This window comes from Mchenga conophoros, linkage group LG1, assembly GCF_057382185.1.
Source record: "Mchenga conophoros isolate Kocher_MC1m ecotype Shallow Benthic linkage group LG1, M_conophoros_male_GT1.1, whole genome shotgun sequence".
Lineage (NCBI taxonomy): Eukaryota > Metazoa > Chordata > Actinopteri > Cichliformes > Cichlidae > Mchenga > Mchenga conophoros.
Genome location: NC_140526.1, coordinates 30826976 through 30844692, shown reverse-complemented (window position 1 = coordinate 30844692; position 17717 = coordinate 30826976). Strand labels below are relative to the sequence as shown.

At 38.7% G+C, this 17717-nt stretch overlaps 1 protein-coding gene across 1 annotated transcript in view; it reads right to left on the bottom strand.

Annotated features, from left to right (window-relative positions):
• Positions 1-17717, bottom strand: part of trip4 (thyroid hormone receptor interactor 4) — an 88414-nt gene that overhangs the window by 38268 nt on the left and 32429 nt on the right. Inside the window, exon 12 of the mRNA XM_085274692.1 lies at positions 13144-13246. Within this exon, the coding sequence (XP_085130818.1) occupies positions 13144-13246 (103 nt within the window). The remainder of the gene's footprint in view (positions 1-13143; positions 13247-17717) is intronic.

Genomic DNA, 17717 nt, shown 5'->3' with positions numbered 1-17717 from the left:
AAAACAATGAATCGATTAACAAAAAATAATAATAAGCAACAACTGCATTACTCCAGCTAGTAAATTACAAATTTGCTTCTTCTCTTTGCAATATGCAATTTTAGACTGTGTGTTTTGGGGTTACGCAGTTTAAGCAAGCTCAAAATATCAATTAGGACGTGAGGAAATTCTAAGTGTTGTTTCATAGACACAACAAATTAGTTAGGTGTGATGATAATCAGAAAATAAACGCTCTCAGAAGCAGCAAAATGCAGAGAGTATAAAAATACCGCTCACAGCAGGAGTATATAAAGAGCTGAAGCACTTCTCCGTGAAGGACGAGGTTGTATCGATGTTGTCATGAGGTGGCAGCACTCAGGTTTTCCCCTGCATTATTTATTTTCCGTACTGGGGTGGTCTGACCCACTCTTATAATGAGAGCTAGAGTCACGGTCTGTTTGGAGTCCCGGGGCAACGGCGTGCAACCGTGTCCCTGGATCACTGCTCAACCACACAGGCCTCTACACAGCCACTGTTTGCTCAGACTTCACTTGGACTGTAAAAGTCAAGCCTTGTTGACACATCTGTGCCGTCTCTCCCCGAGGCTAATGGCTATTACATCTGTCTGCTTCTTTTCAGAGCGAGAGGAAAACTACAAGAATCAAATGCTTTTTCGAAAACAGGCAAAGTGAAAACAGTGACAGATGATGGAAAGCTGACAGCCGCCTCTGAGGGGAATTACCGCTGCTGATGTTTTCTCGCAAGCGCAGTCAGATGATCACATTAGTTAAGATGTGCTTTGAAAGAAATGTTGATAGCTCTGTAGCAGCAGAGTGTCAGTGTTTACACTAATACCACTGTGCTTTTCACAAGTCTGTCTTTACATTAATAGGTAACGCAATATTTCTCTCAAGGGCGCCTAACATAAACATAACAATATAATAACATCTGGCTACAAAGTGCTGCAGGGAGACCCAGGATATTAACGCTGCTGTAAGACTATTATATAAACATTTAATAACACATACAGTTTACTCTTAAAAAGTACATTCCGTTTTTTATGCATTCATTTATTTGACAATATAAAAACCTTTTAACAAAATGGATTTCATAAGTCTGAAATTCCGTACATAGCAAACCTCCAGAATTTGGCATGAGTCGAAGTCGGATTGCATGTTCTCCCTGCGTCTGGGTGGGTTCTCTTCTGATTCTCCAGCTTCCTCCCACAGTCTAAAAACATGTCTAAAAACATGCCTGTTAGGTTAACTGATGACTCTAAATTGGCTGGAGTTGTGGGCGTGGGTGTGAATGACTGTTTGTCTCTCTGTGTTAGCCCTATCATAGACTGTTGACCTGTCCAGGGTGTACCCCACCTTTTTACCCTTGATAGCTGGGATAGGATCCAGCCTCCCTGCAACCTAAACTGGAAAAAGCAATTAAGGAAATGGGTAAATTATATGCTATATGTGCACTTGGACCTACACTTATACGTGAATTGAAGTGCTTAGATTTTTTTTAATTACACAAAAACGAAGTATCCCTGTAATTCCATTACTTCAGACAGGCACGAGTAACCTAACTAACATCTTAAAGTGAATACGCAATTACAGCTATTTAAATGGAATCATTATTCATGCATAGAGCCTTATTAGGAGTGATTACTGACTCTTGACAACCATCAGCAATACTTCAGAGATCTTTCCTTTCTTCATTTAGCAGATTGACAGTTAATCCCGCTACCCAATTCGCTGATAGCGTTACAGCTTTGCTATTCTGACATGAAGGGGAAATAAAACACACAGTCAGCATTTGAACTGCCAGCATAATGGGACCGGCACAGTACAGATCAGTATCAGAGAGCATGCATAATATTCTAGCTAACATCCATAATTTTCTACTGCATGCCAGGAAGTTCCCTGACACACCACATTTGGATGCTATAATATTAATGTTAAAGTAGATCATTAATAAAAAAGTAGTCTGAAAATATACTTTTATGTGGGGCTTATTTTAAAAAATGGCTCAAGTTATTAAATATATATTGAGTTTCATCACCTCAAAAAGGGAAGTTTAATAAAGTAGAATTTTAAATGTTTTCAGGCTACTTCATTGATGAGATTACGACGTGTTTATACACCACTCTGCAATCATTAGATTATCAGTAGTTATTATTAATCTCTGGCTCTTTTCCAAAGTGGGTCTTTTATCCCGTCTTCAGCCCCTCACCCCCAGCTGGTCGCAGCAGATGGCTGCCCCTCCCTGAGCTGGTTCTACTGGAGGTTCCTTTAAGTGAAAAGGGAGTTTTTCCTTCCTACTGTAGCCAAATGCTTGCTTAAAGGGGAGTGTTGAGTTTTAAACATATATATATATTTAAATAATTGAACTAAAACTGATTTCCCTTGACTCTCCCTTTACAGTGACCCCAATCAAACAAGCTTAATTTGACCACATCTCGCACAGCTGAATGTTCACTGTTGATGCTGTTATTGTGAAGCAAGGTCAACATCGGCAAACAGCTGAATACACTCATTAATTCTTCATGATTTATGATACATTACTAACTGGCTAAGATAAAATGGATCAGCTCTAATTTTAGACAGCGTTATTACAGTTCCTGTTATGTTCAAACTCATTTCTTCAAATGTTTTCTTTGACCGAAATGGCAACATCAAAATGTAAAAACACATAGCTGGGTAGGTAAACACTCACCAACAGCTTATTGGCCATGTCTAGTTTAACATCCTCACCTCGATCAGCTATTCGAACTGTGCAAATAATCCACCCATTGATCTTTAGTTCCTTAACTGACAAATAAACAAAATCAGGGCCGCAGCCCAACTGCAGTCTTGCTAACTAGCAGACCGCTCGTAATTACTTCAACACAAACACAGAGCCAAATGTGCGTGCACATACCTGCTCATGCACACACACACACACACACACACACACACACACACACACACACACACACACACACACACACACACACAGGAGTAATCGCTCACTAATCAAGGACATTGATTACATCGCAAAACACATCTATCTGCACTCTACCCCCCATCCCCCACCGTGCTGACACAGATTGAAATGTGGGAATGAAAACACAAAACTGAGGGCACACAACATAAAGGTGGAGCTTAAATGGAGAAGAAGGCCAGATGTTTTAAACCGGTCTTTTGAATTATACATTTCACAATAAGTAATCTGTACTAGAGTGTTATATATTTACAATGCAGCTAGAAAAAGGTGCTATTAATGTATAGTGTGTTCACCAAGTAATATAAATGCTGCACACGAATGGAGACACAGAAGAAAGTGTGTTGAGTTTGCTGCTTTGTTAAGTCGATGAGTAGCCGCGTGCTTGAAACCCTGGATCTGGGTAGACTGTGCATAAATAATTAGCTGTGTTCTCTGTAAGCCGCAGGTAAGATTGAAACCAACTGTGTGATGAGCCAAGCAGCCATGTGAAAAAAAAAATTTTTTTTCCCCTTCTCGCCTGGAAAAAAGTGAAGACTATTTGTAGCATTAAAATAATTTGGTTACAAAACCTCTAATTTGGAATTGAGTGTAAGGTACAAGTATTACTCTCCCGCCTGCCACGTACCTGATGAGAAAACTAATTTTTTTAAGTGTCACCCTCTCAGATACCATCAGAACTTGATCCAGAGATAATCTATAACTACTCGATGCATCTCGATGAAGGACACAGTGCAGTATATTCAAATGCCTTTATCACACAGACAAGGATACAAGCTGTTCAAACCAGTGCCACATATGGTGTGTTCACACATTCACTGTAAAGATTAAAATAACAGTAGCAAAAAAAAACAGCCATATGAATTGTACAGAAAGGATGCTGCACACACAGCGACGTGACACTAAAGACAGCAGTAGCACGTCAAATGCTGACTGATATGTATTTTGTAACGGCGTCTGATAAAGGCAACAATGCTTGTTAAGATAAGAAAAGACAAATCTCTTGTTACAACAAAGAGCAATTTCTTTACACTGCCTTTTCACCCTTTAGAAAAATATAAAGCCAGAAGGTTTCATTACGAAGGGCAGCTGATAAAACCTCTGAGCTCAACTGCAATCAAATGCTACAAAGCTCCGAGGCAAAGCATGTCCTGCTGGGGCTACACAATATTTAAAAATGTTTGTTTTTTTTAAAATACGCTCTTAGTTAATTTTCCAAACCAAGATCTGGCTTCTACTTCAAAGCATCTTTTCCCTTACTCAACTCAGTGAAGGGAAACAAACATAGTAAAAAAATATTCAACATATCGTGTCTCAAAATGTAAAGACATCCTTTCAATATCCTGTCAGCACCAAGACGAATCGCTCGCTCTTTTCACTGGGGCTGGGCAATTAATCAAATAACTCCATTAATCAACATTATGACTTTCTAACCGACCTAATTTTACTCATGTCGATATATTCAATAAATTAAATCTTTCACGCAGGCAGTCAGCCAATCTGCAACTACTGTAGCTGCCTTATCGTGCCCAGTTAGTGTATCCTCATAACCTTTGTTAACTGGGGTGTAAAACAAATCTATTTAAGATACTAAGCCAAAATGTAAATAAATAAATACTTAGTTGGGCTCAAAGTCAATTTTGTTTTCTTATTGCACTGTAAAAATGTAAAAATATACACATTAAAACCCATTTTGTAGTGAATTATGTAACGGTTACATCACTGTAATATGGATTTTAGGTAAAATCTCCCATCACTATCACTGTAGTCTGTTAGGCTTTTGTAATATCATAATGTGCATAACAAGCATAACAATCAATCCCTGAAAGCTCATAAAGTTAAGAGGTGGCAAAAGATGCTCACCAAACTCAGTGCAGACCTACATGTCAAACATACGTGGAGGTCAGGTGAGTTTAGACGAGCAAAGAAAAAACGCGTAATCCTTTCCCAACACAAGTAAAAAAAGAAGGCCATGCTTCATTCTTCATACTGACTTGGATGCCAGCTAACACATTCCTCTGTGTGTAAAGTCTTGACTAAGTATAGTCTGGAAACGACTGATCGCAGAGCGTTCTGCCAGTGTTCATTTACTGAAACATCCCAATTTTAAAACAATGCAAAAACACATTGTTATTCATTCAGTTATTTACAGTTCCTAATTTAGCATGTGTTGTTACTGAATCTGTAAGGACAAGCAGATCTAGCATGGCAAAGTTTATTGCTTGGGGCTCTCTCTGGCTCCCATGTCTGTGTGCTCTGGTCTCTACTCAGCAGCTCAGCTCCCTCCTCTCTCTTCTCCTCTACTCTCCCCATTAACCGGCTGACAGATCAGTAATAAACACAGCCTGTCACCTTCAAGGCCTGCCTCTCATTTACTAGAGAACACATGAAACCCCACTTGCTCATTCCCTCTCTATCTCCCTCTCTCTCTTTTTTTTCCCTTCATCTGCTGGGCTCATTGGAGCTGAAACCCGATTTTTGGCCCCTGCAGCCTCCGAGGCAGCAAATTCTCTTCTGCACCCAGATAGTCCTGAGAAAGGCATGAATATTAAATGGAAAATCCATGAATAAATAACCAAAAAAGGACTTCCGTTGCTCTAACCTCTTTCTGTCTCCCAGCAGTGGATGACAGAAGAAGAAGAACAGCACAAGGGAGAAACAGAAGAGAGAAAAAAAGAGAAAATCACGACTATCTCAAGAGAAAAGATGGACACTTGTTAGGTAATTTGCAATCCCATGGTGCAGTGATTTCACACTTAAAACAAAAACGGTAATCACAAGGTAACAGTGTAGCTGATGGTTAGTAGAACAAAATTAAGATGCAGTATTTTCTCAGGGTATATGTTGTGTGATTTCCATACTGAGTGATTATGGGCTATACATATTGCAAGAGCTCAATAATGTATGCACACAGAAAATTATAATCACACTGAAAGAAGAGCAGGAAGTGAGATGTTGAATGTTTAGCAAATAAATAATGAGAAATGTGTATTTTTGATGTGTAGTCCCTGGGCTTGTGGCTGTTACACAGAACATGTAAATATGGATTTCTTTGCTTTAAGCAATTCCCTCAAGAGTACTTAATAGGTTCTGCATTTTTTACAGAGCAACCTGGAGACAAATCATATGATAAACATGCAATGGAGCTACTACACAACAAAGTACCGTCTGTGTGTTACTGGGATATTATGCGTTTCTGTGGGATAGTGTTACATACACTGTTAATCGAAGTACCATCTCTAATACAATTCACTTAACTGAATATCAGAAGTAAAATAGTAGTTAAACTTATAATCTCAGCAACAACACTGGTGCAGCTGAGCTGTATTAACTTACTACGAATGGAAAGCCCTCTGCATAAAAAACCCAACTGATTACAGGCAGAGTAAACTGAGAAGCCTCAACTGTGTTGTGTTTTCTTCTAAAATAAAAGGCAACACGGGAGAGAAAAGGAATAAACACTAACCTGTGTTTTTGGCAGAGGTAAACTGATGGACTAATCATTATCCGAGCAGTGTTTTACAGCACGTGTGTTCAAGTAATTTAATTTTCCCTGCTGACAAAGAAATACCAAGTTAGACCTTTCCAAGAGTGATTAATGTAAGCTTATCTGAAACCACGAGTTACTCAAGACATCCAATAGGATCTAGTGCTACATCCAATCTAGGGAAACCGGTGGCTTGACATTGTGCTGCAAGCACAATTCTTCAGACAGGAAATAGCCTTACAAGCTCACTGCCTTTGAAAGGATTGCTTAAAAAAATAGTTTGCAATAATAATGCAAATACCAGGTCAGCTTGTCTGCAAACAGACAGTTTATGGACAAGTTGCTCTGATTACAGCATGTTAGCAATCTGTCTGGTGATCAGATGCAACTATTTGTCAATCAACTGGAAAGAATTCAGTGCGATCACTGGAAAACCACTGATTTTTCCTTATGAGAAGGTTGTTTCTCATAAGGAAAGGCAAAGGCATAACTAACAGTGGTATTATAATTATTAATAACATCTCTCAAGAGTGCATGTTTTCATCAGCATTCAACAATTTAAGTTAACATCTTTATCATAGTTTCTATCAATGGTCCACTGGAGAGAAAAATATTACTAAATACTTTGGCGAAATTGCTTTATTGTATAATGTCAGCATAAAAGTAATGCTGTGATATTATGCTTTCCAACTATTTAGAGGGCTTTTAAAAAAGATGAAAGAAAATGTTGGCGGCACTTCAGGCTTAAAGAAGAACTACACTGTCAACCTTGAGGTCCTCGGGGGGAAAAAAAGACTCCAGTTTCCAGCGATTTTCAGATTATATATGTCAATGAATTACACTACTTGAGATTCCATCGTGACCTGGTGTCGAAGCTGAATTTCTCATCTTGGCAATTATACCCTTGACTTCCTTTCTTGTCGTGAGAAACCTGAACAAAAGAGAGCTCTATTGTATCTGCTGGAGAGCCATCAGTGTGACTAATCTGTGCAGCAGAAGATAAGCTTTGTTCACAAAGTACTCAGTGGAGTCATATGTTCACAAGTTACTCTATGTTCAGTGGAAAGTGAATGAAGAGCTCTTTAAAAGCTGTTAAAGGACTATTATTTACATCTCTAATAAGGAACAATTGCATTTTGGTTCTGTACTGTCCAAAACACTGCATGTGGTTACAGAGATTCATTTGCATATGTAGCTTATGTGCAAATGAATTATTTCCATCATACAATACTAAGCAAAAGACTGGAACCTTCCCTCAATTCATATATTTTGCTAGAAAAAGGGAAACATGTGGGACATAACACAAAAACAAAGTTTATACAGTTCCAGCAAGCTTAAAAGTTAATATTTGAGTATTTAAGTTTAAGTAGTCTTCAGGAATAGTTCTCCAGGCTTCTTGTAGGACATTAAAAGCTCTTCTTTGTATGGCTGCCTTTTGTTCTGCCCTCTGTCAAGAAGATCCGATACCGCTTCAACGGTGCTCTGGGGAGGCCAATCCAGGACTGAGAGAAAAACAAACAGTGGGACACTATCAGGTATATTTTTACTGCATTGGCAGTTTGTTTGGGAACCAATGCCATCTTTTCAGATGGTATTTTATGGTGGATCATCTGTGTTCATAATTTCTGATGAGGCTTCAATAGATGGATCAACTCCAGAGCCAGATGCATGTCTCAGGTCCCGTGTCAGGTCTTTGCTGGATTGTTCCATAATTTTTAAGGACATGACTTTTAGATATTGTTCATATGCTGTTAATAGTTTTTACGTCGCCAATTCTTTTGTCCAGTTCGTCCAATTGTTTAAAGGACACCCTGCTGAGACATGTCAAGTGTTCATCCTGTTAGACCAAAAATACCATTTTAAGCCTGTCAAACTGTTTTATTTTTTTTCATTGACTCAACAAAATAAATGGGAACAAATTATGTGTTTTTGCATCAGTGCCTAAAGACAGAAATTAAAATTGGTTTGTTGTTAGTTGCCTGTTATTTGCAGACACAACAGTGAATCGTACTTTAGTTAGATGTCTATTTCAAGTTTGAATGATTCATAGGTCAGTGTTAAGTGGAAAAACAAAAAATTACTGACTGAAAATGAAGTGAAAGAGCAGCCAATGTCCAAAGAATAACTGAAACACCTTCAGAAAGCCTTGAGAGCTACTGCTCAAGACCAATGCAATATAAATACTATATATTTTGCTTCTTTAAACCAAAGTACAAAGGAATGAGGGGTGGCTAAATACTTTTGCACAGTACTGTATAGTATGCTGAATAAAAGTCCAAGAATCCCAGTAGAACAAATACACACTGTAGCACAATCAGCCAGCGGTTCTTTGAAGCAAGCAAATTAATGCAAGATGGAAACACAAGGCATTCGCTGCCTGGAGCTAATGAATGATTCTGTACACTGATCCTCAACTGTTGCACTTCTAAATCATTGCTCAAGTCAGATGAATATAGGAATGCTTGTACATTTTTTTCTCTTATTTGAGAACTCTTAGACAAAGGCTTAAAGCCATGTGATTCACTCATGGAGCGTTACACTGGGAATGTACTCCTGCTTGAAAGCAACTGAATTTTACATTTTTGGATGCATCATAATAGGAAGGTCAACCCTGTATCTCATTACTTTGTTCTGCAAAAACTCAAGTAGCAGCTTCAGGCAGTCCAGTCAATATATCTGACAATATAAGACGTGATGGAGAGTTTAAGATAATAAAGGGCACAAACTACCTGTGCATGAAAGCAGGCAGACTAATAGTTCAGATCTCCAGCAGGCTACAGCACCTACGATTCTTAAATCAGTCTTGTTTGGTGGCTATTTGTGATGAATCCAACTGACTTGAGGTTCAGTTGCAGGAACACAGATTTCCTGCATGGATCCTTGAGTGCTACGAGATAATAAACTGTTCAGTGGCATTTGTTCTATTTCTTTTTATAATGCTGAAATACAGCCAGCTGTTATGACCCAGTGAACATTATGATTGCTTTTCACATCCTTTACTTTGTTTACGTCTGGGTTATTTTATGTAAGTGTTTAAGACAAGCCCCTGTCAGTTAATATTAGATTTATCAAGCATTGTATGGTTAAATGTCTTAAGTAGAGCGGCATATGGTCTGTGTTTTACTTTTCCAGCGCTGTGTACGTAGCCACTTCAGAGGATATCAGGCTTAGAAAAAACATAGGGGAGAGAAGGTTATCTACATGAGGTATAGGAGAAGGAAATCTGGATTCATGTCACAGAGTCAAATAGCTTTCAAAACCCAAACGGACCTTCAGCTCACAAAGACGCACACATACAGATACAAATGTACACAGGATGTGACCATAAACCTTAATGCACATCCCTTATTACATGAGTGAGTCTTGACTGTACATCATTTTAAATGTCACAGACTCCTCCGCAGGGTAATGACTAATCAACTGAGTTTGCATCTCGTATTGCCATCACATACCAAGTAATGCAACTGGCTGCAGAAAAGGGCAGAATTCGATTCGATCTCAATCTCTGATTTGGGTATCGGCTATCGTATCCAATATCGTTCCTGTGTACAGTATTTGGATATGCTAGGTTTGCCCTAGCTTTTGCCATGTGGCCTGCAGATATGACAAATATCAGCATTTTAATCACATGAAATGTAGGCAAGAGCACAAAAATGACGAAGAACTAAATGACCACTGCCTGGTGAAAAAATCCTGTACGGCAATAAGATGATAATATTTAATTGTTTTAGCTGTCTTAATAGGATGGGATCACTACTGTTTCCATGAAAGGGACTATAGATGTTGCACATATATTTCAACATAAACCCTAACAGAGCCTGGCAGAAAATTTCAGCAGTTAATTCCTAAAAAATGGGAATCTTTAGAAAGAAAAGCAGCCTTTGCAAGCTGGCTGACATTCATTCAAGCTATATTTCCACAGTACTGATAGCAGAGTCCATCCATCAGTTTCAACAATTCATTTTTATATACAGAATGACACATTGCAGCACATTATAGTTTATTAGAAATAATTTTTAACCATTATGTAAGACAGCAGCAGCACTGCTGTTTGAAAAGCTGTTCATCCCTTTTCTTGCTCATTGTGATGAGGTGTGACATAGCCGGCAATAACAGTGACAAGCAGATCTTGTCAGCGTAAACTGCTTGAGGAGCAAAAAAATAAAAATACTAGTGCTAAACCCCGCCGACTAAGATGAGCGGCAATGACCTGACCCGTGAGATGTGGTGGGAATTGAGGTAGAAGAAGGGGCGAGAGAGCAAGAGCACGGCAGAGTGAAAAGCTAGCTGGTGACAGAAGGATAACACAAGTGGGACTGTGTAGGTCAAGATAACCAATTTAAAATACTGAGCTAACATGCACAGCTGGGAGCATCTTGTTACACTGAGTATAACATGAGCCAGTAATGTGTGGCTTTAATACTCTGTGTTGCAAACAAGGAGAAAATGTAATTAGGAGAGAGGTAAAGTGATCTTGTAAACGATGAAATAACTTTTGTGTACTTACATTTTGTTATTTGACATTATTTGATACTACCTGATGTTTGTGCCCCTTTTAGGTTATATTAATGTAAATAACTTATTGGGTCTTTGAAAATGATTTGAGATAAGGCAGATCAAGTGTGCTAATGTTCCTGGACTAAACAGTCATCAAACATCTGTGACTGTTTAGATAGTCTAGATATCGCAAATTAGGCGTTGGCTGGAACAAAGCAGGAAGGGACCTTGACGACAGACTATTACACTGTCAAATATCTCAGCAGGTAAAGACATGACGACATAAAATTAACCTAATAGACATTTCTTTATGGGTAACAGAATCGTAACGTCTTAAAACAGAGCACAGGTTAAGGGCTTGCTAAAGTGTGTGTCTTCTGTAAGAAGCAGGATGTGGTGATGGATTATTATTCAGACCTGCGACGTTCAGTGTTTGACACACACATCCAGTGACGGATGTTAAGGACGGAACAAATAAAATGGAAAAGACGCAGGCTGCTTTTTCTCTGAATAAAGCACAGCTTGGAGCAAAAGTTGCTTGAGTCAAATACTGTTAACAGCATGCAAAAAGGCCATTAAAGGAAACTGGGGCAAGCAAAAGACCTCAACAAGTTGCTGGCAGCTGCTGAAGACATCTTTCTAATGGAAAACAGTCACATTTGTGTTGAGCAGCAGAGGGAAATTCAAGGTAGTAAGATGGGATGAAGCTGAGAACAAACCTCGGCAGAATAAAACCAGAAAAAAAAACTGCAGCATGACCCAAAGAGGTCTGTTCAATCAAGACGTCCCAAAAATATCGATGAACTGAAAGATTTTTAGGACAAATATTCCTCCTCACTTTTGTGCAGGAAATATCTACATTATACAAATCTCTAAATCCAAGTCCTGACATGCTTTGGCCATTTTGTCATGACTGTCTTCTGAGTTTGGTTTCGTATCTTCTTGGACGAAGCTCAGGTTATATTTTATTAGCAATTTCAGACTGTTCACAAATGTGTGCATGCAGCTGTAGCAGGAAAAAAACTTGGCTCCAGGTACCGTTAAAATTAAGAAAATGAAATCTATTAGTGGTTATAATTTCCAGCAGGGAACTTTAACAAAGCCATATTTATTTATTCACCAATAAAAAGAAAACTGCTGATTCATAAACAACAACCTACAGTCAGTTTAAATAATGCAGAACCAGATTTTCCAATCTGCGTCTACATCAGCAAGCCTATAACAACGTGTCAGCACGTTTCGACCTTTTATTCAAGAGCATCAGTTTAGGTTCACTGAAATGTGAAAATTAAAATAAAAGAACAGGCGTACACGAGCCTTTTTCCACTTCACGTGGCAGGAAAGTGCGGAATTGTGAAAGACAAACAAAACAACCCCCAAAAAAGAGCTTTAAAAGTACTCAGTACAAAAAGTAGACTTTTAAAACCCTCCAGACCAGTAATAATTTCTTTAAGACCTGCTGACATCCTACTTAACAAGAATTTCATTTAATCCTTTGATGTTCAGGTCTGAGCTACACCTCCAAAGCCATTTTTAACTGCTCATTATGTTCACAAAAACCGAGACAAGGCGATCATATCCAGTTTTGTAGGGAAAAAGGGGGGGGGGGGGGGGGGGTGTCATGGCTCCTGCTACATTTTACCTCAAGAATCTCAAAAAGAATTCTCCGTCGATATCAAACGATCTGAGAGAGGCACAGCTGCATAAACAATCCTCTCAAGTCTTTAGAGGGTTTAGAAATATTAACAAAGGAGCTTGCAGGTACATCATTTTTGCAGTAGCAGCTATGGCAGCAGAGGGAAAATGTGTTTGAGCTCTCTTATAAATCACACAATACAGCAACAACATTGCACATCCAGACCTAGTTAGTCCCCGAGGCAACCTGACAGCAAAATCCTGTCTTTACAGATGGCTCTCAGAGAGAAACTGCGTGTGTGTGTGTGTGTGTGTGTGTGTGTGTGTGTGTGTGAGAGCTTTGTGTCCATGTGTGTAATTTTGTTTTTATTAATGACAATATAGTAGTTGTGAATTGTGTAGCATTATCACTTTCACCTGTCTTTTTTATGAATAGGTGTAAACATACATACTAAAGATGATTTTTTTTTAAAAAGGAGAAGAAGAAGAAAAAAAGAAAGCAATTCTTAGTTAGCTCAGGCTAATTTCATCCACTCCACTTCCCCGGACATGAAAGAAGCAGGACTTACAGATCTTGTGCTTCCCTTTCATGGGGAATTTCACGAGCAACTCCTGGGGGTTGGTGCAGATGAAGACGAATGGAGAAGCAGACTCCTCACAGGTATCAGGGAACTGCAGGGATGGTGGGGGGAGGGATAATGAAAAGAACAGTTTAGCATCGTCTTACACAGGACTAGCATGTCAATACTGTGCACAGAAAATATGTTGGCGCTCATGACAGCGTTACAGTTATGAATCATTCAGCGAGTCCCTGTTTATACGCCTACGTCGTGCAAACTGTCCTCCGTGCCTGATGTAATACTACGGGCCTGACAGCAACTGATAGTTATGAGTCTCGCTGGGTCTTATGCACTATAATTGCACAACTAATGATGCAGTCGCTAATGAGAGCAGCTGCAGCACTTGTGAGCAGTAAAGACGACTCAAAATATATGACAACCGGTAAGAAATTCCTTTTTCAGACGCAGTGTTGTGTGCACATACTATTCAACAGAAAATAATGAATATCAATTTAAAAAAGAAAGAAAGAAAGGAACATGTATACAATGTTTGTGTTCATTTATTAATAAGGAGAACAAGGAATAATTCGAATTTCAAAATCAAACACATTCTTCCACATCTACAGAAATGCATCGAATTTAAAACACACCCATAACATATTTATCTGTCTCACATTCCTGTGTAAGAGTGGGCGTTTTACAGCCTATAAGTGACAGCAGCCCACAGCATACAGAGGCCAAGAGACAAGAGAAAACCTCTCTCTCTCCCTCTGTTATTGATTAGTCTCTCAGGTGAGAGTAGGGAATTGACTGACACAGTGACAAAGGAGTCATCTTTCCCATCACAGGCAGCCAACAGTTCTCAGCTCATCCAATTTCCTCCAGCACTATCAGATAGTGCCCATGATTGCATCTAGCCAGCCAGGAAGCAGCTCTTTTCATGACAGCATCCTTTTTCCTCCCCCCCTCTCTTATTCACAGCCTCTCTATCTCCCTCAAAGGAGCACTGAAGGTTGTGACAAATTTGGGGCTTTTAAAGGAAATCAACAGAGTCTGCAACCTATCTGTAAGGTCCCTCCAAACTGAGGACAGATGATAGAGATGCTTATTTCTGATTAAACCCCATGTCGACTTGAATCTCACTCACGGCTGAGTGATAAAATATGTAAACACTCCTGAAAGAGCCCCTTGATTGCTCCCTTCCTATGGCAAATGACACAGTGATTCCAATTAAATTAGATTCCCCCATTGGAAAATTCTCCTGACTGTCCTTGAACAAAATTATCTGTAATTTTGCAGGTTTTAAACAAGGCGGAGGGAACGAGGGGACGAGGTTGGAGATACATCAAAACCAACAATGGAAATTGTTGGTAGCTTATTCCTGTGTGCCAAAGACGTTCCTTCACTACCAGAAGCACAGGTGTTGGAGCTCATTTCTTTGATTTGTTTATGGGATGGCTTAGGCACATTCAGAACGTCTTGGTCTTGTGGTGTGAACTAGTAAACTTAAATGTGAAGCATACAGAAAAATAAAACAAAACCAAATGATAATAAATTATATTAATAAATAATAATGAGCAATTTTCATTAAAAAAAATCTCTATATATAAAATACCTACGGTTCCTTAATATGGAATATTAAATAGTGGATATAGGATGGTTGTAAATCATCATTCTTAGGGAAATTGAAATACATCACTAATGTGTAATTTGGCTACTGGACCAGGACTGTTTTCCAAACTCCATCTTTCTACTTTAGAAGATTTAGAAAACAGTCCTCCAATTAGAGTCTGCCCATACATCACTTTGCACACAACCACAAATAGTTATATAACAAATTAAAAGAGCAAAAACTTCAAACGCTGCACAGTTGGACTTCATCATATCCTTCGATACAGCTGAGTTCTGAAGTTAGGCGTTCCCTACGCTCATGCAACAACCTTACTAAGTGGGGTTTAAAAGATGGACGTAGCTACAGTGATGTCACTCCTGGGTTTCTGAAATTGTGTTCTTAGGCCTTGAGATAAGCGCTTCAGCCATCGCCATCTTGGTGATCAAAAAACTGAATATGATGAGGAGAGGAGGGTCTGACTGTGAACAAACAATCAATGAAAATTTGTAGGTGGGCCCACACACTTTTAAAATTAATTTTTTTACTGTCTATGACGGGATCAAAGTAAGCAACATTTCCCTACCAGTAGTGGTTAACACACTCACCTAACACATGGAAGATCCCTGTTTTGAGACTGGGAAGAGACACTGTTATATCAGGAAGTAAGCAGCAGCCAAAGGAAACTTCTTCTTAGTCTCAGTTAAATCCTGCCAAACTATTTTCCTGTAATGGTTCCATTGAGGAGACCAATTACAACTAGAAAGTGCATTTTCTGAAGAAACTGCAGTGTGAATGCTTGAATCTGAATGTATGCACTGAAATGAATTAATTGCTGAATTTTGAGTTAAAAATATTGAATGAGATTAAAAAAAGACAAAAAAAAACGAATTTAACCTGAAAACAAAGGTGCTGAACTGCTAAAAGCTGAAGGTTACACAGAAGGAGGAGTTGGAAAAAAAACTGAAAATGTTTTAATTGTAAATTAGAAAAACCTAAGAAATGAGAAAAGAACATTTAGAGTCAGAAAACATCTGAAAGAATATTAAAAGGTCATATTCTTTGAATCACTGAATGACTAAAATGTGATCCCTCCACTTGGACCCACACAGTTTAAAAAGTTTACATCTCTGAGCTTTGAAAGACAAGATGTTGGAAAAAGAACAACGATGGCGACGTTTTGAGGGTAAAATGATGGCTGTAACACTGTGGACACAGCAGCAGTTGAAAGAGAAGTGCTTAAGATGAATTTTGGCAGAGTGGCAGGCAGAGCTCGTTAAGCAGGCAGGTGTGAGCCTGGTTGCTATAGTGACCGCACCCAAGGGCTCCATACACACGTACACAGACATGCGCCTCACTTTTGCTGCTTAAAATGAACAGAAAAGTCAGGCCGAAACAAATCGCTCCCAAATGAAAAGTAAAAGTCGTATTGACGAAATTCTTTCACCGTGAGCGACAGCAATGTCTAGTCTACCTAATTCTCAGTTTTCATGCCTGTGGAGTTTATTATATGGACGTGGTGACAGTGGAAAGACACCATGCTCTTCTGATTTTCAAACGAACCTTCTGAGCCATTTTAACATTAGAGTCTATGGAAGAGTTGGAGGGAGGAGGCTGTGCATTGGTGGCATTTATGAAAGAACCATAACACCTAGTACAATAGTAAACACATTGGATGAAAGAGGACAGCCATGGCTACGTTTTGAGGGTAAAATCATACCTGTAGAGCAAACGCTGCGGACACAGCAGCAGTTTTAAAAAAGATTTTAAGATTAATTTTTTTGCTCCTCTCACTCTAGCAGTTGAGCTGTCTCACTCTAGCCCCAACATTCCGTCCCATACACACCCATTATAAACTCTGAAACGGGTGAAAAAACATCATGAAACTTAAACTGGAACTGAAGAAAAAGTATAATAGATATTGAAAAGATAAATACAAGTTGAATAGTTGAATGTCTTGTCTTCGTTTTAAAGTTTGAATGGTGGCTCTATGTCAACGTATGTGGAAGTAGTAAGAGTTTAAAAATGAGTAAGTTGAATGAGGATTTGAAGGGTCTCCCCATTGAAATACATGGGAAATTTTTGTTGAAAAAAGTTGAATAAAATTAAAAATATAAATGTTAAAAATGAGAAAAATAGAAGCAGTCATGTCCAAAAGAATAGGAATCTAATGGTGTTTGAATGGTTTTTCTAAGTTGAACGGTTTTGAAGGAGATAGATTACAAAAAACGTACGGAATACAGAATAATAAATAAAATAGAATAAAGATTCGAAGAACAATACTGTGAATGCTTTTCAAGCATTCACACTAATTAAAGCTTTATGGTTGAATCGTCCATGTGAAAACAAAAGGCACCAAAAATCAGTATTGTCAGTTTTTTGGGTTTTCATATTCCTTTTGTTGTTTAGTTTTAGTTATAGTGTTATTGAATGTACGAAACTATTTCGACATGAAACTTTTAACTTCATAATTTTGTTCCCTTTGACATTTGTGAACATCAGAAAACAAATCACTCTAACTAGCTCCTCCAAGTCCAATATTTACGCCAATTTTAAAAAATTCAAGAAACACATTAAAACCCTTGAAACATAAGAAGAGCCTTTTACACACCCTTCCCTCACTTTACACTTTTATACTTGCAAAATCCATTAAGTCTAGGCGACAGAGCTGCCTGGGTAGAGTGCAGGAGGCAGAACACAGGACAACCACTCACTAGCTGCAAACACAACAGACTTTAGCCTAGAGGCACGCTCTCATCTGTGCACATCAGTTACACGGACTACGAACTTGGCAGGTTAAAGGCCGTTTAATGTCTGACGGAGCTACATTAAACATTTGTGTTCATCAGGTTATTTCTGCAAGACTTTCATGGCTGCACTGCATGTGTGAAAATGGCTTAATACTGCAGCTTTTTACCAACAATACAAAGTTCCTTGAGATCACTTTTGTGAAATGCTGCTACAAAGACAAAAA